The sequence below is a fragment of the Phaenicophaeus curvirostris genome, chromosome 5 (genome assembly GCF_032191515.1).
Source record: "Phaenicophaeus curvirostris isolate KB17595 chromosome 5, BPBGC_Pcur_1.0, whole genome shotgun sequence".
NCBI classification, from domain to species: Eukaryota; Metazoa; Chordata; class Aves; order Cuculiformes; family Cuculidae; genus Phaenicophaeus; species Phaenicophaeus curvirostris.
Window position 1 is genome coordinate 28,098,463 of NC_091396.1, and position 25,146 is coordinate 28,123,608.

Below are 25,146 nucleotides of genomic sequence, written 5' to 3' on the forward strand. Positions count from 1 at the left end.
AAATTATTTTTTGTTGTTTGTTTAGAGTTCTGTCTACATCTATAGGGCATAATATTTTATTAATCAATTGAACAAATTGGGAGGAAATTAGAACAAATGAAAATTATTACAAAACAGGGATAAAAAAATCCCGAGAGCTCTCCCCCTAGAAAAGAAGGCGTGAGTACATATAACAACTACCCAAATATCTTAAAAGACAAGGTAGAAGAAGATATGGATCACTTATCCAAACTTCTTAAAGAATATGGAACAAACATTATCAAGGGACCTGCAAAGCAGTGAATATTTAGGAATTCAAACAACCTTGTATAATTCTACTCCTTGCACATGAATGCATTTTTTTATTTGATGCCTGTAGATAAGTAAACAGAGGGCTCCTAAACTATGAGTGCAGTTCTGCAAAATAACCTAGGAGGAAGCAGGGAAGAAATTGTTAAAAAAAACCCACCAACTCCCAACAACTAAAGTATCCAAAGTTTGTGTTTGAATATATATTGGCTTGAATAATTGTGTTGTGGGTCTATTACGGAATCTGCAAAAAGAGAACCTTGAATCACAGAGCAGCATCCCTGCTTTCGAGGTGTTAGTGTGGAAAGTCTGTATGGTTCGTGGTTGATGATTTGGTTAAGAAGTAGCAATGACATTTTTTCCTTGTGATGTTAGTTCTTTGTTCCCTAATTCAGAACTTTTTTGTACATTTGACTATGGTTATCTTACATTAGAGGTCACACGTGCAGGTTCATTGTCATCTCTTAGTGCTACAGCTGTCCAAAGAATGTAACACAGGAGTTAGGATTGTGGGTATTGCTATTGGTAACTCTGCTTCTGTCCTAAGAGCCAAAAAGCCAGACAGGTAGGATAAATCCACTGAACGTTATTTGGAAGCTACAAGACTTCTGTTTTCAGTCATGTTGTGTTTCCACTTCTTTCTTTTGCACTTTTTCGTTTATTCTCTATTTTTTTCAAATGTGCAACTTCATTTTTGAGCCTAATAAGGATTGTTACCTGTTTCCACCTCATGATGACTTCTGTTATTAGAAATACGCTTTATTTTCACAGTCTTTTGCATTTTACAAGGTGGAATTCATGTCATAATGATTGTTATCATCTGATTTTTTAACTCAGGAATACTCTTTTTTCCTTATCTTTTGGAGTGAAGAGTGGAACGGCTAGAAGGAGGTGCATAGCTGCAGGTATGAGCCAACTACAGTTTGTATTCCTCAGTTGTGTATTAGAGCTCCCTTTCAAAGATTTAGAGAGAAGTTGTTTTCACTTACAGTGATGAAAGCGGTGGTTTTCCACTGTGGTGAGCAGTGCTCCCTGAACCTGAAAAGAGTTTACTCTTTTCAGTTTCCTGCCTTTGTACTGCTAACAGGGGTTGGGAGTATTAACAGCTTAGGACTGCAAGTACCAGGTCAACAGGCTTCTTTAGCCCCATCTGTAATTTAATCAATTTAGAAACATAACTCACTACAAAGTAAAAATGTGTGTTTTCATAGTCATTTCTTGACCAGAACAAATCTGGAAAGCTCTGTATGTAACGTGTGAAACCTTAAAGGTAAGTACTAGTGGAACAACCCCTTAAGGGCTGACACAGGTTTGATTGTGTGCAGCAGAACAGGAATATAGTCTAGTGTGAAAATGCTTGGAGCCAAATGTGAGGTTCTTGTACAATCTTCTTAACGCCTGAAGTCCAGTAAGGGTGTAGTTTCATGAGACTGCTGAGACAATTCCCTCTTCCTCTCTTATTCAATTTCCAGCTGAGTAGTCCTGTATCCCCTGGTTATGCTCGGTTCTCATGATAGTTTAACTGCATAGTAGGCAAAGTCAGCTTGGCTACCCAATGAAAAGCTCTTTTGTAATCAAGTTGTTATTTCTCTAGTTTAGCAAGTTGGAATGATTTACTGTGTGATCAGAGGAGCAGCAAAATAATAGATCAGACTGTAACTGTGTAGTTTAAGAGTTTCAGCTAACCTTTGAGGACAATTGACCTGTAACTGCTGTTTTAAGCACTATTATGCTCAAAGTGTGGTGATTGTTGCTCTTCTGGCGAATCAACTCTGCTATGGCAGTGAGAACTGAGTTTTGATATTGTCTCGAGGAAACACTTGTTTTTTTCTATGGTCAGACATTTGCTTCAGTTTTTATAAATGCACTGGAAAGGATTTAGTCATGTCTATATCAGAAAGAAAATCAAACTTATCTTTAAAGTGCAGGATATCCTGTCTCTCCATATGTTACTCATCAAGGTAGAATGAGCTACAGTTGGATTAAAAAATTCAGGAACACCTTCATTTTAAAATGATTTTTAGCGAATTGGTGGTTGACCTCTGTGTTTGGAAGTACCACTTTGAAAGCATTGGTCTCCAGGCGCTGTGGGTGTTGCAAAACACAACTTATTTCCTAATGAGTGGTGGTCTATACTTTGCCTTTACTGCCCCTCTAGGACCATACAGAAGATGGGAAAGAGAATACTGGTCATTATATTTTTGTTTTTGTCTGAAGAGTTTGTATCTTTATAGACTGACTAATCTGTGATTAGACCTAGTTTTTCAAACTCTTTGGCAGCATTGGCAGAGCAGGGTTTCTGCCAATTACAAAATACAGGTTCAGAATGCATCGATTCTGATTACTTAAATAACAGGACTCTTCAAATGGCATTCATGGCTGTTCTATTGACTGCAGTGGACAATGAAACTTGAGACCTGTTGCTTTGTTTAGTCCAAAAGATCTCATGAAACTTAACAGGGGAAGAAAAAGCCTCTTTCATACTTCAGAAAGATTTTTAAATAGGCCTGACTATTAGTCTAAGATATTTAATTGAGTGGTTTTAAGATAATTTAATAATATAAACATTGTTCCTTTGATATAATGTGATCTATAATCACATATTTTTTATGTAAAAAAAAATTATTTGGACCAGTTCTTGTTTTAAGTTTTTACTTTCCACGTGCACAAGGTATGTTGCTTGCAATAACCTTTAGTTAAAGACATTTTTAATTCACTGTAGTTCTCATGTAGGGTAATACAGCAGTCTTCATCAGTGATATTGTATAGCAGGTTCTGTAGTCTCCCCTGAGCCTAATATGCAGCCACACAGCAATTCTCTGTGTAAATGTAGTTTCTTTGCCCATTGTAGTGGTTTGTGGCATGCTTGGCTTACAGACAGGCAGACTGTTCAGAGCTTTCCAGGACCCAGTGGATTTCTGGCTCCTTGGCAGAAGAATAACTTCTGGCTCTGTTTCAGTGATAGAAAAATAACCTAAAAATGTGTAGCTGGTTCTTTACAAAAATCTCTCGAGCAAATATTACAGAGGTAACAAAATGTTTGTTTCTAGTGTATCTTTTTAACTACTGCACTGCAGATTCGTGTAATACAGGAAAAGACAGCAAAATACAGGCTCGTTTGAAACCAGACTTCTAGGTCTTGTGTTTGCATTTACAAAGTAAATAAGTTGAAGGGTATCTGAAGTATTCTGTTACATAGAATTGGTTGCAGATTTGTTTCTTACACAAAAAGCTGAAATACATGAGGGTAAACTTCAGGCCAATATTGCAAAACCTGTCACTTTTGTAATTTCAGAGACAATATCTGGGGAGAAGAAAAAGGAAAAGACAGTGTAAGTGGATTGGTACCACTCTTCTTTCAGGGCATGATAGCTTGGAAGCATTAGTATTCTTATTCCCTTCTGCTGAAGATTTAAACATTGAAGTGCAAGTGTGATTTATCATCCGTACTTTGTGTGTCTCGTAGTCTGTATTCAGTCAATTAACGAAAAGAGGGGAAGGGAAACCCTTCAAATCTTGCTTTAAACCTTAAATGTTCTATCTCATCTCCTTTTAGTAGTCGTCTGTCTTTCGCAGGATAGAAATGCACATCCTCACTCTTTATACTCCCATTTCCTGCCTTGTCTCCTGTTCTATGTCATGCTGCTGCCTTTATTTCCTCTTACTATTGTTATGACCAAGCCACTTTTCCTATTTTCTCAAAAACTTTTTTCTGTCTGCAGTGCCAAAGTGTCTACAGGTCTTTCAGATCTCTTAGTACCTAAGATTTCCATAATTCTCTCCCACAAAATAGCAGCATTGTTGTGTACTAGTGCTGTAATGATAAAAACTCAAAATGCTTCCCAAACTATGTGTGGTGGAATGTTGGCAGATGTTTAAAAAGATAATTTTGAACTCAAACTTTCTTTTGCATACTTTCCGAAGAGCTTAAGCAGTACCTGAAATACACATTTCACATGTATTTACAAAAAAACCCAATCCCACAGCCTACAGATAAGTATAAAAGGATTAAATCTTTGACAGTTTTTTGGTTTTAGTGTTTACATGTCATCATAGAATGAATGGAAGAAACCTATATGTTTCTGCTTTAAAAGCAAATTCATACATCAATGCTTCTTCCTCATATCAGTTATGAATTGTAAAATGTCTCGCGAAGGGTAAACACGAGATGATTATTCCTTGTCTATGATTTGCCAAAATTAATTATTCGGAGAGTCTGCTTTAATGCTTGTTATCTGTTCTACAAGTACAGATACTGTAATAGATTGTCATGTGTTAATTGTACCAAATTCAGGAGTTGGTCTTTTGGCAATTTATTCATCTGCTTATCTGCTTCATATCTAGTGTTTTTCATACAGTATCTCAGCCAGGCCTTTGTTGTCTTCTTCATATCACAGTAAGTTTTACTGTGGTGGGGGTTTTGGGGTTTTTGTTAGATTTTTTTGAAATTCACTGCTACCAAGAAGTAGCTGACAATGCTGATTTTCATCTTCCTCTCCATTTCCTTAATTTAAAAAAAAAAAAAAAGGAGATAATGCACGGTAAACAAAATTTAGCTGGGAAAGACAAATTTAATATAAGCTTCAGATCACTATTCTGAAGGTCACAGTTGGGAACTTTTAATAGCAAAATTGAAGTCTAAGGGTAGCAAAAGAAAATGTCTTGCACTATGAGGAGAAGAAAGCAATCCACGTACCTCTGTTGTTATGTTTCTGTGAAGATTAATGGAGTGTTTAGTGTATTGTCGGGGAATGAATATAAGAAGGAAATAATTAAATAACAAAGAGTGGATGGAATTTCTAGGAAAATATTTTAATTTGAAGGTTTTGCTTTCATGGACATTTTTTTGTTTGTTTCACTGTGCTGATGTGGTAGACTATTATTCTAATGCTGCACAGGTGCTCTCCTTGAAAACGCAGCATGCAAATACTGGCAGCCTTTGGAAAAATCCAGGTAAATACTAAATGAAGTTAATTGTCACTCTGTAAATGGTACTATTGCAAACTGTGATATTTGAAGTTCTTTGGAATTGTAAAAAAAAGAACTAAATAGTTACAGATTCTGGAGATAGTAGTTGTAATGTACCTCAAGGTAATGCAAAAAATATTTGAGTAGTCTCAAACCAGAGAGCTTTGGAGGCTATCAGCTTGCTTATTCCTTGTTGCCGTAGGGTGATGAGATATTTTATGGCCAAGGTGGATGTTTGATGTCATCATCATGGCCTCAAGCACTGCCAGGGGAGGTTCAGGCTTGACATCAGGAAAAGAAATTTCACAGAAAGGGTCATTGGGCACTGGAACAGGCTGCCCAGGGAGGTGGTTGAGTCACCTTCCCTGGAGGTGTTTAAAAGATGGGTGGATGAGGTGCTGAGGGGCATGGTTTAGTGGTTGATAGGAATGGTTGGATCCTGTGGGTCTTTTCCAACCTAGTGATTCTGTGATCAGGAGGTGGTTTTGTGGCCAGCCTGCTTCATTTTTTTCTCTTTTTGGTAATGCCTATGTAAGCCTTTAGTATCATCACTTGAAGTAGCAGCAGCTGCAAGGGAAGGGTCAAGCACTGGTTAGTAGCCTTATGCTGTGGTGTTAGCTGACAGCTGTGCATTAAGAAAGTAAATCTCAGGGTAGCATCATGCAGCTGTTTCACCATAGAAAAGGAGATCATTGTCTGCAGAGCTGTGGATCACTCATGTTGCAGAATTCCAATAACCACAGCCTTGTCAATATATTCACAGCATGCTCATTTGGCCCTTTTCTGGCAAGGAGATGAAGAGGCAGTGTGTCAGGCATGAGAGAAAGACTGAGGAAGTTTGGAGGCTACTGTCTTAAACTTTATCTTCATTCATCTGCTATGAAAGGATCTTAAGACAGCTTCTGAGTTGTTGTTAGCCATCTTGTTACTGTAGCAGTTACTGGCAGAGCAGGGCCTAGTTGCAGGTTTTTTGGCTTCTCGGATTTGAACAGATGTTGTAACTTGTTTCCTGGTAGATAAGCTCTCATATTGCAGAGCTACTGCCTGCAATTTGAACATACCACAGATTGAATTCATTCATCACTTATATGATGGCTTATAGAAAGCAATTGCAAAGCATTTTAAAAAGAGTTACTATTGGTAGGTTACTGGTCATTATTGATAGGAATGGTTGGACTCGATGATCCAGTGAGTACTTTCCAACCTAGTGAATCTGTGATTCTATCTGTACTGTAACATTTCCTGAAGTCCTCAGGTGTAGCTTTTTGGCATTGGATGTTTTTGTTGTGTTGTTTGGGGCAGATTTGAGGGAGTAGGTTTGGTGTTGCTTACTAAAGCAATTGATTGTTGTGCTGGTAATACCTGAGTATTTTTAGTTAGCATTTAGCTAAGTACGTATATAGCTTAGTTCTTGAGTAGCTTTAACAGGACAATTTTCTTTTATTTCCATAGTGCTTTTTTGGTTTGTCCCAACACAAATGCATAGACATACTCTTTGGCATGTTCGTTCTTTGCCATTTGTAAAGGGTAATAATCTACAGTGTGTGTTTTCACCACAAAACTGACTCCGTGGTGTCTCAGCTGCTCTGTTTTCAGCTCAGGAGAACCTAAACTGTTGTGGTTTGTCTGGTAGCTTCTGATGGGTCTCTTCCAAGTGCTTGTCCAGTCTGTTCTTGCATTTGTGTAAGTTTATTGCATCTGCACTACTGAACCAAGAAGGAATTCCAGAACTCAACCACCCTTTGTATGAAATAATGTCTACTTTCCTTCTTAGAGGTGGAACACTGTTGTATCAGTCATTGAGATTTTTGCTTCTTTAGATGTCGTTTGAAAAGTTAGTTTGGATATATTAGCTGCTTAAGAGAATAGCCACATGTGACCTATTATAGTTGATAACAGAGCACTTCATTGCTTATTGTTTGAAATAAAAGCAAGAGGGACGTCTAAACTGGTCAGGCAAATTAATGTGTGGCTGTCAAAGCAGAACCTTGGTATGTGGATAATACTGTAGATACAAATCTTCCTTACTTGATTTTGCTGTTACATTAAGATCAAAGACATTTCTATGAGAGCATTAGTTGGTTCCTGGACTTTACTGTTTGTAGATCCAGGAAAATCATGGCTTGAAGTCACTGTCTAAAGACCTGGTGTTCTAGACTGCTTTGCTGATGCCCTTTGAAGTGCCTTTACACTAATGCGCACGGCATGGAGAGCAAACAGGAGGAACTTGGTGTCTTTGTTCGGTGTCTGCTCCAATCTAGAAGTATTTTCGTTAATAGAAATAACAGATGTCAGCTGAGCTCTTTGTACCAGGATTTTTATTGTCCTGTTTCTAAAGGAAAAAATGCACAAAGCTTATACCGTCATTCCTTCCTGAAAACTTTTGTATCCACTGTTCATATTCAAATAAGTGTGTAAATGTCTTGAGGCATTAAGTTTCTTATTATTTAGCATTAAGTGAGGGGGAGGTCAAAACAGAACATTCAATTCTTGTCCTTTGCAAGCAGCTCTGAACTAGTCTGGACATTGGCTGTGGTCTGCTTGACTGAACAGATAGAAGTCACTGAAGGATCTGGAGAATTATTTGATTTTTTTTTTTTTTTTTTTTGCTTTTTTTCAGTTCTGCTTTTGGCATGTATTAGCATAGTGATGTTAGGGGTTACCTCTGTCATATGTAAGTTTATTGTATAGCAAACAGCATTCAGTTCTCTGTCTCCCAGGAAAGCATAAAGCATCACTTCATCCTGGTTTGTCTGTGTGACAACTGGAAATTTAAGAGCTAAGGGAAGTTGCTTGGATTTTTGCATCAGATAGGTACAGAGCTGGGAACAGAGCCCTCTTTTCTATCACAGCTTGCAATCCCCCAATGCCTTTCTGAAACAGCATGTTGAAGTGATAAGACTTTTGTGACCAACTTAGTTCAGAAACCCTTCATACAATAGACTTAAACAGGTATAAAAGTATATATACTGTTTTGCCACATCAAAATTGTGATCTGAGTTGCCACAAGTTGTGTGACTAAGGGACTTGAACTGCCACACTGGACACAATCTAGTTTGTGTTTTCCTTCTGATATTGCTGAGTACTATGTGCATTAGGCAAATGCATCTGAAATCTTAGTAATGTGCTTAAATATGAAGTTACTTAGTTGTTCGTTCTGAATGTTGGCTAGAAGATGGTAGTTCTTACGCGCAATATTTTGCGTATAGCCCATAAGTTAGCTGTTTAAAAAAAAGCAGTTGGGATTTATACATATGCACAGTAAGTCGAAGCAAAGTAATATATCTTTGCAAGCATCCACGTGTGCTTGAACCAGATTACAAAAGTCACTGCCACTAAATATTTATTTTATCTATTAATTTATTGAGGAGTGTTCCCTCTTACCAGTTTCAAATTTGCCTTTGCCAGTTTCCTGCATTACTCATATGAACACAGGAAACTAAAACTGCTTTGTGAATTGAGTGGCAGCTGATTGTTTGAAGTGAATGTTGCATGTCGGGAAGAACAGAAGTAGAGCTTTCAAAAGAAGCTCGTATATTTGAGGAAGCTTATAGGCAGTTTAAAAGAAAATGTACCTGTATGTGTTTATTGTCTATCTTTCTATAAGCTGCAGTGTTCAGAATTCATTAGAATAACAGATTTGTTCATTTCAGTGCAAAGTTTTGTCTCCTTTTTCAGAAATATAACATAACTCCCTCGTTTTAGAAAGTAGGGTTTGTAATAATGTATTTTGAATAATTTGTCTTTGTGATCAAATAAAATAGTAAGTTTAGCTGCCATTATTTTTCCCTTTCTAAGAGTGCTTGGGCAGAAAAAAACATCCTGTAAGCCAGAGGGATAGGTGAATTGCTGCTGCATCTGCTGGCAGAAAGCTAGGAGTCTTGGGCATTTGTCACTCCTACAAAAGTTCAAACTTGCTTCTTTTGAGCTTTCCCAAAATTGGTTGGAGTGGAAGCTACAGGTAAATAGGACTTTGTTCACAAGCCACAGAAACAGGTCAATAAAGTATTGTCTTATCTTAAATTTTTTTTTCCTGAAATATTTTGAGGAAGGGGAGAGGAAAAAACCCCACATTATTACAAGCTATTTTTAGAACAAAATCTACTTAGCTAATTTGTGAGAATTCATCTAGGTCTGGAAGGTATATAGGAATTAAGTGTGCTCAAATAAACACATAAGAGAACACAGTGGAACTTCATGATTTCTGAAATGAGAGCATTTACCACCTCCTCTGATCCTTTTTCTCCACTGGGGAACTTCTATAAAAATTTCATATAAATTAAAATATTTTATAGTTTATTTAATCCGAAGTATAGGCAGCCCAAAAGTTCATGTTATTTGATTGGTACATTCCACGTTCTAAATATGTCAGATTTGTGTAGTCGTAGTATATAACTGTCATAGAGACTGGCAGAGCAAGAAACTGCAGTCTTTGCAACTAGGTATGGAGCTTTTTGTACGCACCAAAGTATGTGCAGTTTGGATTTTAATCTAGCAGAAAATATTCTGACCACGTGCTTACATGATAACAATGAAATGACAAAATATTGACTAATGGTTACTGTATTTTGATGCATGTAACCTAGGGGTTATCTGTTCGAAAACAAAACTGCAACTCAGCAACACTGTAGGGATCTGCACATGCACAGATAATACAAGGGGAAGTTTATTCTAGGACCTGTCTCCTTCAAAGCTTGACAATGTCTGATTTCCCCATAGCCTGCATCCTTTCCCATAGTTCGCTCTCACCATCCTAGCAGTCCCTCAGCTTCAGATTTGTATATGTTGTCTGAGGTTCAGACTGTATAAAATAAAAGATGGCATTATGTTTAGCTTTCAGAGTTAATTGCTCATTGAAATGAATAAGGCTTTCTTAGGAAAGAAAATGTGACTGTTTCTTTGTTTTGTGGTTTGAGGGGGCTCTTTTTTCAGGTTTTGTGCCCCAGGATGTGATGTAATTCTGTCAGCTTAAAAATAAAAGCAAAACTTTCAGCATTTATACTCTGCAATCTCTTAGGAGCATATAGCGATGTATTCTGCAGTATAATCTAGGACTTCAGAAGTGTAAAAAACCTGAGATTTAATCTGTAGTATGCAGAAGTTTTTAACGTTCATATTGTCAGATTAGCACCACTTTTAAATGTCTAGCTACAGTCCATAGGGCTTGGAATTTCAGACATTGTTTCTATTATCCTCTGAATACAGTCAAAGAATGGATCTGGAAGCCAGCAGCAGGAATTTGACATCTGAGCAAAAAATAAGTGTATTTAACTCTCTTATTTTTCTTTTTTTGTGAACAGTGGCTAGGTTGACATACAGGGTTTTTTTTATAATTCCAAAGAAACACTATGTCCTTATTTAATTCTTATTTCTGTAGCAAAATACCATCTTTTTCCTCTCTTTCTGATATTTTCACAAGTGAAGTCTGTAAATATTTTAATTTCACTAGCTTGATGCCTTCAACTAAATAAAATTAAAGCAAACCTGTTTGCCTAGTAGTGTTCTGTCACTGAAATCGGCATCATTACTGCAGAACTATGGTACCCTGAGTTACGGGGTCATAGCTAAAAAACCTACAGATATTTATTCACCATTCTTGTATTGATTCTTGCTGTCAACCAAATTGCGCATATCAGCATATATTTTTGACAAATATTTTGAAATATTTTTGGCACTGTCCATTAAATGAAGTGGGCACATCCATGAGAAAGTAGAGCAAATGTAACAGGAATTTAAAATTATTATGTAGCAGGATAGTTGCACAAAACTAACATTTTAATTATCAAAGCTGGTAGACTGAATTCAACATGGAGTATAACAGTTTGACAGTGCCTGTAACTTGTGGCATTTTTATCATAATGGAACTAGCAGGTAAGACTTCTGCTTTGAGGATCAGAGAGATGAGGGAAAGAATGGGTGTAGGATCAACCATAATGACTTGAGATTTTTAAAACCTGTTGTCTAGAGTTTCTGTTGCCAGCATCATCTTTCATTGAACCTACAGTGAGTGTGGCTGCTAGAGTATTTTACTGGCTGCTTAAAAAAGCTAAAGATTACTGAAAGACCTGAAGGAATGAATTCTGGTTCTCATAGGTAAGACCAGAATTTACAGTGTTGGTCTATAGATTTGTGAACAGTGGCCAGAACCTCACCATATGTTCTGCTTTCCTAATTATATAAATCTGAAGTGTTTCTCTCTGTGGGCTCATTGTAGAGAAATCCATGACATGGGCTGCAGGCTGAATTTAACATTTGAATATTGTGTTTTACATAACATGGCATTTTTCAACTGGGAATCCTTTAAGTTGTGTCTGGAGGTAGATTTGAACAATTTACTGAAAGCTAACAATTTACCAAAAGCTTACAAAGCTAAAAAAGTTTGCAAAAGCTAACAAAAAAAAAATCACAGAAAGGGTCATTGGGCACTGGAACAGGCTGCCAGGGAGGTAGTTGAGTTGCCATCCTTGGAGGTATTTAAAGGAAGGGTGGATGAGGTGCTGAAGGGCATGGTTTAGTGATTGATAGGAATGATGATCCTGTGGGTCTTTTCCCAACCTAGTGATTCTGTGAAATTGACCTGTGCTCCCTAGTGCTTCTTTGCATGCTTTTAACAGTGGTACTTGGCAGATAACTTACACCTTTTTCACTAAAGAAAGTGCACTTTCTTGCACTTACTGCATGGTAAAAGCATGCATGAAGCAGTTATTGTTGAATATCTGATGTGTGCTTAATTTACCTCCTCTCTTTATTTTGCAGTAACATGCATATCTCTTTGTGTTATGAGGCCTAACTCCTTTTAATAACCTTTTAATTAACCTCACTGTAGGAGGAAGATTGGAAATCTTTTTTTCAGAGGTTTGAAATGGGTTTTTTTTAATGAAAAAACAATTGACATCCTGTAACTATACAAGCATAAAGAAAGCTGAATATACTGGCTACTTTAAGTGCAAGTAAGTGTTGCAGGCACTGACAGACAAGAAAAAAGTGATCACAGCAGCCCCAGCATGCATTCCTTGATGCTCTGAGTGTTTGTTTTGTGGTTATATCGATGGTACACATAAGGCTTATTTGGATTCATACTGGACTTGCATTAATCATCCCTCCTGGAGTGCTCAGACACACCCAGCTGCCTCTGCAGCACTTGCTGTCTGTAATCAAATATTTCTGTATTTTCCGATGTGTCCAGTATTAACTTGATTATCTCCCCGATTAGTTTGGGTACTGGAAATGTAACAAGAGGTCTGTATTGTGTGTATAAATATCTCTCACAGTTCCTTGACCTACATGTTATTCCTGTTTTAGTGATGAAGCAGGTGAGGTATTCCGATAAGTATTTTCAAAGACTGTAAAACAGTTTTCAACAAATTGATGTGGTTTCCCCCTTTCTTTGTTGTCTATAGGCTTTGTGTATCTCTGGATTTATAGATGCATGATGGGCAAAGTATTGCTTCCAGAACAATCTGTGTTTTGCTCCCATAAAAGGAGTAGGTTTTGATGTTCTGTGGTAATTAAAGAATTTTTGAGTAATCAAATATTCTTAGCTTTGATTTTTATTTTTTTTTTTTATCAGGTTCAGAGAAATATTTCAGTTGGAATTTTTCTCCCTAGAAGTTAGGAGAGTGTAAGAAATAGTGCTCAAGGTGAAAAGAGTGTGATCAGCCATTGAAAATGTTTATGGTGAAGGAACCTCTTGACTTCACACCTTAATATTGGTGATACGGGAAGAGACTGTCTGAACCTCAAGGCCTTAGACTGCCATTTTGGGAGGCAAGGAGTTAGTTGGGGATGGAAAGACTGGAGTTTGTATTCTTTCTGCTCTGTTACCCGTTGCTATCTTCATGGATCTGACACTCTGTTTATCTGACAGTGCACTCAGTACTGCTTCGCCAGGGAAAATTGCACAAAACAAGTCCAGTGCATCAGCATTTTCATTGTGTATTAAGCTGAGCCTCCCTTCACATGGTCGCATCCCCTTTTTAATCTGGGATTCCATGTCCCTTTCCCAGTCCAGCCTGTTTCTGTGGTGTCTATTGCTGGTCTCCCTGAGCTTCTGTTTCTGTGGTTTGGGTGTTTTTTGTGTGGCTGAGTGTTAAGACCTGCAGGACTTTTGGAAAGTGGCGTTGTTTCAGGGTTAGGCAATACATTGATCTAGTGTTAGTAGTTTGTCAGATTGAGGTGATGGCTGCGTTCAAGTTGGATTTCCTCCCAGAGATGATGGTGGACCATTGCTCCTTGAATGCTAGCCCTGTGTAAGTATTTTGTCTTCATGTCTAATTTTATAGCTGAATAGTTGGACTTGCTTTCTCTGGAGTCTCTGTTGTCTGAACTCCCCTTGGAGGGGAGGGGAGATAGGAGAGCCTGCAGTTTGTGTTCCTGAAGAAATCCTAGTGGGTGTTGACCCACTATATGGGATTCTGGGCAGGCGGAAAAAGTGATAAAACAATTTTGAGACTGAGGGCTAAGGAGGAATAAAGCTATTTGGCAGCACTGTTTCTAGTGTTTTACAGGTGCTGATATTAAATCAGTGATTTTAATCAAATGTTGGGAGTGTATGTTTTTCCGTATTAATGACTCTAGACTAAGCCTTTTAATTAGGAATGAAAGATTCCTTGTATACTGTTGAGGTCATGTTAAGAGTTGACCAATTAACAGGGGCCATGCTATGCTCCTGCAGCTACCCCTGGCATAGAAGGCAGGGGTGAAGATTGTTTTTAGAAGAGTGTTAATGGTTTCCAATTGTTCTCCATTGAAATTAAAAGACATTGAAAGAAGAGGTAGTTGCTTCTTTGTAAAAGGTAGAGTACACCTTGAGTATTTGAGAGGTGCTGACCCTTTTTAAGTGGAAAGGTAAAGAGGAGTGAAAGGATTTGTGATAAGTCCCTTCCCTTCAAGTAAGAAGCTTTGTTGTTTCTGAAGATGTTCACAGTTACTGAATTAGCTTTCACGGCATCGCTTTTTGCTTAGGCTCTCAACAGCAGTGTATTGAGGGGGAAAAAATACCTAAACATTACCTGGTCTGGAATTTTTCTTTTTTTCAGTTCTGTTCTAGGGGAAGACTGTTTACTGTGTTGTGAAGTTAGTAGTTTTTGAATGGCTTATCTTAACAGGAAAAAAGCAGAGATGGAGAGCTGACTGCTCTGGAAGAAGGCCGCCTGTATTCTTCAACAAAGAGTTCGGGGCAGGGATGAATCATTGTATAGTTGCTGTTCCATTCCCCGTGTCCTTTCTAGGCAATGCAGGGGCCGGTCAGCAATTTTAACCTACTAATCACTATAACTATGACAGGATGTATTGCAGTATGTCTTCCACAGAGATAGGTCCTGTGGTATACCAGACCGTGACTACCAGTAACAAGACCTCACATTATGCTTCACAATGAAAAGTCAGTACAGAAAGTGGTGTATGACTATTGGCTAGCTGGGTGGAGTATAACATAGTTTTACTAATAGTTTGTAAGCTGTTCATATGGTAATGCCTTGAAGCTTATTGAAGATTCCTGTACTCACAACTTCTATGGTGGTGTAGTCTAAGAAGTGACTTTTTTTCTGTGTTAACACCCTGCCATTACTCAACTTGATTCAGTCTGTGACTAACTAGATTGTTAGTCAACCTAAGCCTGTTTTTTTTGGTTTTTGCCAAATATTGTTGAAAGCTCCCTATTTTCACAAAAAGCTGTTGCCTTGCAAACCTTTAATGAAACTTCTCATCTGTTTAGTTATACGTGGTTCACTGTATTAAGATGGATCTTCCCCCAGGAAAACAGTTCCAGATAGTCATGTTTTAAAACAACAAAATAAATGTTATACTCATTTTCACTGGTTACCAGCAACATCGGTAGTCTGTGGGTAAACTGAATTTAGGTTCCTTCCTGTTCTGGTTTCTTTTTCTGTAAAATTTTACATGGTTTAATTAGTGATATTTCTCAGTCACCTCAGCGAATCTATGTCCTGGATCCCAGGTGTTGTTGACTACATGGTAGAAACAATGTTAAAAGTTTTAAAGAGCTGTGTAGAGAATGTTTGTTTGGTTTCCAGATATTCAGCTTGCCAGTGACCGTGAATGCTGTTTTTGAATATTCTTTGCTATGCAGGCATAGAAATGTGCAAGAGTCTCTCTTTTTATGTGTATTTTAACCATATACATTTTTATATATGTAGAAATAATTCTTTTAATCTTGCTGTAAACAAGCTGCTTCTTGGTGCAGTAGCATCTAGAATCTGTTGAAAGGTATAAACGAAAAATTCCTTATTGTTTTTAATAGCTCAAAGAAAATGAATGGCACATTGGATCACCCAGACCAACCTGATCTAGATGCTATCAAGATGTTTGTGGGTCAGGTCCCACGGAGCTGGTGTGAGAAGGATCTAAGAGAACTTTTTGAACAGTATGGTGCTGTCTATGAAATCAATGTCTTGAGGGACAGGAGCCAAAACCCTCCTCAAAGCAAAGGTGAGAACTTCTGTACTTATGGGAGACTTAGGGTCTCAGCTGCTTTCACGTGGTTACAGTCTTAGCTGTTTGATTTGTGTGCTGAAGTTCTGTGACCAGGTGTGCATGCAAGCCCAGGCTTTTTAGTGTTTACTTAGATTGTGATCCAGTTGTTAGCTGAGCTGAGGAAAGTAATAATTTTAGGTTTTTTTTCCTAGAGCTCAGAAGTAATGGGAATGCTTGAAGAATGGATTAAAACTGCAAATTAATATTCCAGAGCATCATTGTGATGTTATGGTATTACCAAAATGTGGCTGGAAGTGTCAAATTAAATATAAAATTAAGTTCTTTAATTTGCGTACATTGAATTCTAACTAAATGCTGTACCTAGATTTGCAGTTCAGTTAAATACAATATCTTATTTCCTGTGAAACTAGGTAAATTTTTGGTACTAGCAAATGGTTATGGAGTTTCATAATGGAAGTAGCCAACGATTATTTGACAGGTGTATTTAATACACCATTAAAAAAACTCATTTAGTGATGTTGGGTCGATTCTGACTATATCCTATTTTATTACACTTAGAAATCTTTTTTAAACAGTTGTGATCAGTAGTACCTTCCTATTTCTATGTCTAACGTCTTCTAGTTGTCGCATGTTTTACATTGGAGGGATAGAAGTGGGACTTGCAATTTCTATGCAGCAGGTTAAGATTCATAGTGTTTCTTCTTGCTAGTGTTTTGTTTCACTTGCAGGGTGCTGTTTTGTTACATTTTATACCCGTAAAGCTGCACTAGAAGCACAGAACGCTCTTCACAACATGAAGATCCTCCCAGGGGTAAGAGAAGACCCAACCTTTCTTTGCAACTGTCTTGTTTTCCTGAGCTCTGGCACCACTGATGTGCAAACATATGTTATCTTACCCTTAAATCATGTTTTTAAAAGAACTATGCAGAAGAGCAATGTCATGAGATTTGTATGATAACAGGGAGTTTTGGACCATTTGGGAGAATGATATGGTAGTAAAGTGGTGGCTGGGCACGGCTCCTGTAATACTCTGAGAAAGAATGATGGCCTATCACTGGGAAAGCTTTTCTTTCTTCTAGAAATTTATGTATTACATATGCACTTCTTTGTGGAGGCAGTTTAGACTACCATTTCTTCCACAGTTCTTATGGGATGTGTTTCATGTAGTGTAAAGTGAATGCATCCAGGATTAAATAATTTTTTTATATATATTTTAGATGCACCATCCTATCCAGATGAAACCAGCTGACAGTGAAAAGAGTAATGGTAAGCTGTACTAAAGTCTGAGTTTGGTGGCATCATTTGTTCTAGTGGGGAAGCTTGAGGTTTTTACTTTTGTTGAACAGCTTCTGTGGTGAATCCTTCTTGAGTAGGAGACCTGATTATTTTTTTAAGGAGAAAAAAGAAAGAAAGAAATAGAAAGAAAAAGGTGTGTTTTCAGTAGAGTAGGTAGTGTATGTGATGTCTCAAATTCCATGACTCTGTATCTTCTACTGCTGCTGCTTGCGGTAGAACCATGTTGTCAGTTAGGGAAACATCCAGTGAGTTCTTCTTTGTACTAAGGTGGTTTAAATCTTTGTTGGGTGCATGGACAGCGAGACTGAGTGCACCCTCAGCAGGTTTGCAGATGACACCAAGCAAAGTGCTGTGGTTGATGCTCTAGAGGGAAAGGATGCCATCCGGAGGGACTTTGACAAGTTCAAGAAGCAGGCCCATGTAATTCTCATGAAATTCAACAAGGCCAAGTGCAAGGTTAGGTGCTGGGGTCAGAGCAGTCCCAAATACAGGCTGGGCGATGAGTGCATTTAGAGCAGCCCTGTGGAGGAGGGCTTGTGGAGGGCGGGTATTGATGGATGAAACATTGAATATAAGCTGTCAATGTATGCTTGCAGCCCAGAAACCCAGTTGTATCCTGGGCTGCATCAAAAGAAGGGCTAACTGGTCAAGCGAGGTGTTTCTCCTGCTTTACTCTACTCTCATGAGGCCATGCATGAACTACTGCATTCAGCTCTGAGGGCTCTCAGCATAAGAAAGACATGGACCCGCTCAAGTGGGTCCAGAGGAGGGCCATGAAAGGTCATCGGGGGCTGGAAGACTTCCCATATGAGGACAGGCTGAGAGAGTTGGACTTTTTTAGCCTAGAGAAGAGAAGGCTCTGGGGAGACCTTATAGCAGCCTTCTAGTACTTCAGAGTGGCCTGTGGAAAGACAGGGAGGGATTCTTTATCAGGGAGTGTAGTGATAGGATGGGGGAGTATGGTATTAGACTGAAAGGGAGCAGATTTAGATTAGATATTGGGAAGAAATTCATCAATTTGAGGATGCTGAGGCACTGGAACAGGTTACTCGGAGAGGTTGTGGATGCCCCCTACCTGGAAGTGTTCAAGGCCATGTTGAATGGGGCTATCGGCAACCTGATGTAGTTGAAGGTATCCCTGCCTATGCCAGAGGAATTGGAATTAGATGATCGTTAAGGTAATTTCCAGACCATTCTATGAAATCTGGAAATGCTTTTTCAAGTGCTTGATGGATTTGAAGCAAGGCCTGTTGCAGCTAGGATGGCAGTCAAAACTACTGCTTGTAATATATAAGGGAGATTGAGAATTAACAATAATACAGTAGAGAAAAAAAAAAAGAATATTTCTGCACATTGGCTACTTCAGCTAGATTAAGATATTTAGCATCTACCGTTGGGTAAATGATCATTTGTCCACTTGTTTCCATGATGAGTTCATATGCATACATGCTCAGTTATCTGTCTGTGTGTATATATATTGCTGCAAGATAAGCAAAGAAAGTGTTTAATGTCTAGTAGTTTCAGCCTTTCTAGGCTTGTCTTAATTTTATTTTTCTTCATTTAGCCGAGTTACTGTAAGATTAGTGTTGCGTGATGAACAAGATAATCCTGGTTCCAGAATGCTCACATCTTAAGATAATTGAAAACGAAAGATGGGATATATGGGTAACGTAGTAGGAGTTATTCCATCTGCATGTTACTCCATGTGTATACAGAATACACTTCTGTGCAAATATATCTAGAAAGGAGTAATTCTTTTGAAGTATTGTTAAGAGGAGAAAATAGTTTCTCTAAAATTTGTTCTTGCATTATATACACACATGAGTATTCTAGGAAAATAATGGAGAGAGGGGAAAAATTATTTAATGGAATTTTGGGGGTTGAGGCTACTATATAATTATGAGTTTTAGTAAGAGGTGTATGTGAAAATACAAATGAGAAAGCATCATTTAAAAAAACATTTTAATTTGCTATTAGTAAAAGGGATTCTGGGTCTCTTAAACTAAAATGGGCTGTGAAAAGGATTTGTAAGCAGCTTTCAGCTCCAAAAGCTTGAAAATGAACTGGGTACAACATTAAGATTTAATAGTCAAAGTAATTTCAACTGGAATAGTTTGGGTTTTTCTCCTTCAACACCATAGAAGACGGCAAATAAGTTGATCTCCCCTCACCATTTCTCCAATTATAACACTTTCTCTCTTGAAACTTCAAATTATGCTACAGTCTTCATCATATTTTATATTGTGCTGAATGTTGTATTTTCCAAATACAAGTATTTCAGAGGTTAGTTAGCATGCTCAAGTGAAAGATAGAGATAAAGTTCTGCTCTGTATTCAGTTTCACCCCACTCCTTCAAGTGACCTTAAACTGACATTAGTAACCACCAACTGCACAGTTAAAAGGAATGTCTTTCTGGACCGCTTATTTTACAATAGTCTGCACTCTGAAAGATATTCTTCAACTCTCCTGTATCTGGTAGCATCAGTGTTTAGGTGCAGGGTACAGTAGCACACTTCCGATTTGAGGTTATTTTCATGCTTTTGATACATATCAGAGTGGATGAATATGAAACAGAATTGAAACTGTTTTGGTTTAGCAACTGCTGCTGCTTCCACTGTTGAGAAAGGCACATGAAGGAGTAGACAGCTCTAAAGTTATTGGCATAATATGGAGGCTAGAAAGAAGCTTTCTGCACCTGAATTGCTTATTTAGATACTTGCTTAGATACCTGTGTTGGTAGCACAAGACAGAGGAGAGAGGATGAAAACAGTCTAATAAAGTACATACAAGTCTTCTCTCACTCACCAGGAACTAGATGTAGGAGATAGAGGGAAGAGCTAAACCCGATGTATTTTTTCCTTGTCTTACAGGCTTGCAAGGGAGGAACAGTCAGTAAAATGTAAACATAAAACATCATAGAGCAGGCATCCTTCAGGTTCATTGAAGCATCTCATATGCATCCTCTTCAACTGAAGAGATTCCATTATTAGAAATACAGTTTTGACAACCCCTTACCTTATTTACAAGGGAAAAAACTGCAGTTGATGGAGAAGGCTTAACAAAATAAGGTCTAGTAAGCCTGTATCTGCTGGTAATACTCTTATCCTTTGATTTCTTAGCAGTAGAAGATAGGAAGTTGTTTATTGGAATGATATCCAAGAAGTGCAATGAAAATGATATCCGAGTGATGTTCTCCCCCTTTGGGCAGATTGAAGAATGCAGGATATTACGGGGCCCAGATGGCCTGAGCAGAGGTAAGAAAGAAGCTTTTCTGGCAGTTCAAAGCTCCCCACTGGATGCTGCCTTTTGCAGCTTGAGGTGGCATTGCAGCTCTTTCTGTGATTCCCCCTGCCAGCCTCATAGGCATTTTCATTTCTTTATTCATCCCAGTAATTATGGATGTAGTGAATCACCTGGTTCTTTTTTGTTTTTTCCCCAGGTTGTGCATTTGTGACTTTTACAACAAGAGCCATGGCACAAACAGCAATCAAAGCAATGCACCAAGCACAAACCATGGAGGTAAAACAATTTAGTGGGTGTCAGGAGGTGTAATTTGTCAGGCAGTCACTATGGAGTTTGGAGGACTAGAGAGCAGAGACAAGGATAAGCACAGCGTGTGCTTCTTTGCAAATGCTACTGCTGGACCTCTGTGTTTGTTTTCCTGTTTTTAGAGCTCGAGTTAGAAATTTCATTTGCAGAGAAAATACCGAAATACAAAATAGAATTAAAAGCAAAGGAGACTTTGAAGCTTTCAAGAGATGTGCTGTTTAAATATGTATATATGTATGTTTGGGGGTTGGGAGGAGAATGCTTCCAATGACTGGATCTTAATGCACTGGTTTTTGCGTCTGCTGGGGATAGCAGGTATGTAATTGTTTGAATTGCTGTTTGCAGGGTTGCTCTTCTCCCATTGTGGTAAAATTTGCAGACACACAGAAGGACAAAGAGCAGAAACGAATTGCTCAGCAACTCCAGCAACAAATGCAACAGATCAGTGCTGCCTCAGTATGGGGAAACCTGGCTGGTCTCAACACACTTGGACCCCAATACTTAGCAGTGAGTTTCTGATTTGTTTCTTTCCATCTCTTCAGAGATTAGAGTCTTGTAGTGTTCAACATATTCATTTTTAGAAGGCTCCTGATAGATAGGAATAGGGTTCTTACACAAAATGGGGATTGTGAAGAGGCTGAAATTAAGTTACGTGCTAACTGCTAATCAGGGTATGTTGAAATGAGGATTTCAACCCCAGTCACTGTAGCCTTAAAGCCCCCTGTAAAGCCCACTGGTTCTTTTTTTCCCTGTCTTCTGTAGAATGAGTTTGTGCCGAGAAGATTTTCTTTGTATGTTATGACCTCAATGTTCACCAATACCCATGTCTGTCTGTCTGACAGTTTTTTGTATTCCCCTTTCATTTTTCCTTTTCTGGCCTTTATTTCTTTCATCCCCTTCCAATGAAACCTAGAATAGTACTTGGTGTTGTCGAAACAGGGAAGATGATCAGGTTGGAAGCACCAAGCAGCCCCTAATGCACATTAAAAAAAAAAAACCAACCAAACAAAAAAAACCCAAAAACAAACAAAAAAAACCAGAAGAAAACCACCCAAGGAAAACCAGAAAATTGAGAGGACCTACTGTCTTTAGCAAAAATGACACAACGGAAGGTAGTATGCTGTTTGTCACTGATTTAGGTCCATTTTGCTAGGTCCCTGAAGGGTGAGCTTTTCATAAACTGATGTGCTCTGGCTTATGTGGGTTGCTAGAGGAGATATGAGAACTGTATTCTTGCAATACAAGGTCTAGGGAACGGAAAAGGAAAAATTTCATCTCATTCTTGGTATGATGTACTGCTGAAGTTGGGGGTATTCTTTTGGTTTAATACTGCTTTAGGTTTGGTAGATTGAATTTTTTTTATAACACCATCTAGTTAATGAAGAATGGAGTAACAAGTCCCTCTGAATAGCTTCTGAGCTGAGGCTTGAAATTTCTCTCATGGCTGCTGTGCTTAACAAGAGTGGAGGGGATTCCCCCTTACAGGGGCTCTGGTTTTAGTATGGCATTTGCCATTTGTCCTGTGCTGGCAGTGTCAGCTGTAAAGTCTGGCTTGAGGTAATTTATCCTTGGGGGTGGCAGTCCTGCCTGAAGTGCTTTGAATCGGTGTTCTCTTTCGCTATTGGTTCTGCTGGGATTGTCTTGCTGTATTGGCTAAAAACTTCCATCAACATTTACTGTATTGAGTAGGGAAGGTGTTGTGCTGTTGCTTTGGCTGCAATATGATGCATGGACAGCATGGATTTTCACTACAGTGGTGCTCTGGCTGTATTGTGTAAGGGGAATTATCCTTATGCTTTGCTACGATGTGGTGCATGGGCAGTGGGAGTTCCCTTTGTGACGGCGCTCTGGCTGTGGTGTGATGCAGTTTCTCCCAGAAGCGGAGCCAGCCCTCACTCTCACTCTTGTTTTGTTTTTTGGTGTAATGTCTAGCTTTATTTGCAGCTCCTTCAGCAGACAGCAGCTGCGTCATCTGGGAACCTGAACACACTGAGCAGCCTCCACCCAATGGGAGGTGAGTTTTTACCACCAGAAGACAAGTTCAGTTCCACAGAAAAGAGGAGGGTAGACAGAGTAGCCAAAAGACCATAGACGTTATTAACCTCATTTGAAATAAGTAGTCCTGAGTTTACTCACTCCTTTGGACTGACAGGAATCCTCTGCTACAAGTGTGGATATTCCCTCTAAATCTTAGTTAACCATTGTCCCCCAGGTAAGTTGTGGTGTGCTGGTGATCACCCCTCTGGTGTTTACAATTATCTTCCTATATAGGTACAGAAAGATGGCTCTGTATATTTATTTTCATCCAAACAGGTACCTGTTTGAAGCGTTGCGTTTTGAAGTAAGTGTTAATGCGTGTGTTTCAGTGATAATGGATTCTTAGGTTTTCCATTTTAAATACTCTGTTATCAAATACATCAAAGTTGAAAATGCAATGTTGGTAGGAATATGAACTAGTCCTTCACTCAGGTTCTTTGTTTCAATTACAAACAATTACACTGTTGCTATTAGAGAAATATCAGCTTAAAAGATATGAGACAAATTCCTTGCTGTGGACAGCTAGTCAGAATGTTCACGAGGTATAGCAGCACTTGGGCTGTAAAGTAATTGTCCCTTCTGTCATCACAGGATGGGGAATAATAAAACGTGTTAGTAACTCCATTCACCACATTCTCTAAACTCTTCCGCTGGCAGAAAAATACAGTTTTGGTTTTAATACTGAACATTTCAAGCTTTTAAAGTTGCACCCTTAAAGTTGCACATCAGTAACAAGTACAAGGTCTTGCAAAGTGTTACTGTGTTGTTTGTCAGAACATTAATTTATAGTTGAGGTAATTTCTAACCTTAGCTTCTTGTGTTTACTTTTTTCATGTTAGACCTCTTCAGAGCTCTTTAGATCCAAGACTCTTGTTGAAAGCATTTTTTTTTAATCACTTTCACTAATATCCTGTGTGGTAGTGTTCTATAATGGGTTTTGTTATGCACATGATGCTGGTTTTCCCCCTCTTGTTGAGAGGAAAGCAAGTGTTAGAAAAAGGAGAAAAACAGTACAACAGTTCATGTTGGTACAATAAGGATTAGGGCAGAGGGAAGGGGGTAAATAGCTGAGGTTGCCTGTGAAGTTTCCAAGGTAATTCAGTCTTAACTGTTCTTAAGGTGTGGGGTTTTTTAAATTGAGAACTCAGTCGTATAAGCAACATGTTGCGTGAGTCCCTGTTAATATCTCAGTTAATCTCCTTTCTTGAAATTAATAGAAAGAAAAATTAAGTAGATAGAGAAATCCCAAATTATATCAGACTGTAGACAAAATTTAATCTTGACCCTATTTGAAACCAGATGGGAAAACAATGTGATAACAAGAGGACAGGAGCAATGTTCACATACCAAACTGCTTCAGAAAGAAAGGAAGCTGCTCTGTTCTTCACTAGCTGTAACAGCTGCACTTTTAACTCTCTGTGGCACAATAAAACAGAAAAATATAACTCCTTGGTTTTAATGTCATGCTTTAAATATAGTTAGAGAAACAGACCATGTCACAAAAAGCGAACAATTGAATATAAAACCCCCAAATTGACTGTGTTGACGGTAGTCAAAGGTTTTTGGAAAATAAGTAGTTTATACTGCGTTGTTGCATACGTTCTGAGGGTGTCTGTTTACATACTTTAATTACAAAACTGAGATTTTAATTATTTGAGATGTATACTTTGCTTAGTAAGTACTTGGTGACATCCGAAAGAGATGGTGCCACATCTGCCTAGGACATTTTGATGTTGTTAGCAGAATGGTGGTTTACTTAATTTTGGTTTTAATTTTGTAGGGAAGAAGTACTAGGGATTGTCTGAATTCATATAAAAAGAGGAGGAATAGTTCGACTGAGCAAACGTAGAAACAAAAAGAGGAAATAAGGGAAGAAAGGCAGAATTGGAAGAATAGAGCTAACCCATCAAAGGATGGCTAAAATACAGAATTCAGAAGATCTATGTTAATGCTAATCCTATGGTGGGAAAGAGGGGGGCAAACTACAGTGTCAGTACTGACCAAATGGTTTAATTCAAAACTATGACTCAAAATTGAGGTGAGTCAGATGAGTAAACTGGCTGGTAAAAGTTCATATATGCAGGGATACCTTCCTCCCCCTGAACCGCAACATGCCTGATGTTTCCCATTTAACTTCCCACTTCTGTTTGACCAGCTGACTAGCCTATGCACGCATTGGCTGATCTTGTGGTCAGGAGTTGCCTCTTAACATTGTCTCTCAGTTGACTGTTGCTTTTTGGGGACCATACAAAATGTGCTGATACTCGGCTGATGGTTGGTTAAAGGTGTGACTTTCTGGCCACTGTGGTGAGTAGGCCTTCTTGAAAGAATTTTGCAGTTACTGCTGCTCCAGTAAAAAGACTGTGGAGGGACACAAGGTGAAGAGGTTATTGGTCTAGTGTCTAGACAAGTTCTCTGGCTTACAGGAGAGCTATCAGACCCTGGGTTAACTCAGTTAAAGCTGCTATGCTTTTGTGTTTGGGTGGAATGCTGCTTGAAAATTTCTGTACTCTGGATTCTACGTCTCAGATCATTACTGCTTGGTCTTTTACA

General features: G+C 38.5%; 1 protein-coding gene across 10 annotated transcripts in view; it reads left to right on the top strand.

Annotated features, from left to right (window-relative positions):
- Nucleotides 1–25,146, top strand: part of CELF1 (CUGBP Elav-like family member 1) — a 65,300-nt gene that overhangs the window by 14,589 nt on the left and 25,565 nt on the right. For 3 of the 10 annotated variants that reach the window (XM_069858087.1, XM_069858086.1, XM_069858088.1), the window contains exons 1-8: nt 13,420–13,505; nt 15,518–15,705; nt 16,440–16,522; nt 16,929–16,977; nt 20,127–20,261; nt 20,447–20,526; nt 20,902–21,063; nt 22,489–22,570. In XM_069858087.1, the coding sequence (XP_069714188.1) occupies nt 13,435–13,505; nt 15,518–15,705; nt 16,440–16,522; nt 16,929–16,977; nt 20,127–20,261; nt 20,447–20,526; nt 20,902–21,063; nt 22,489–22,570 (850 nt within the window). In that variant the 5' untranslated portion in view covers nt 13,420–13,434. Of the gene's footprint in view, nt 1–13,419; nt 13,506–15,517; nt 15,706–16,439; nt 16,523–16,928; nt 16,978–20,126; nt 20,262–20,446; nt 20,527–20,901; nt 21,064–22,488; nt 22,571–25,146 lie in introns of those variants that run through there. The other 7 variants (XM_069858091.1, XM_069858092.1, XM_069858089.1 and 4 more) reach the window with 4 other exon arrangements.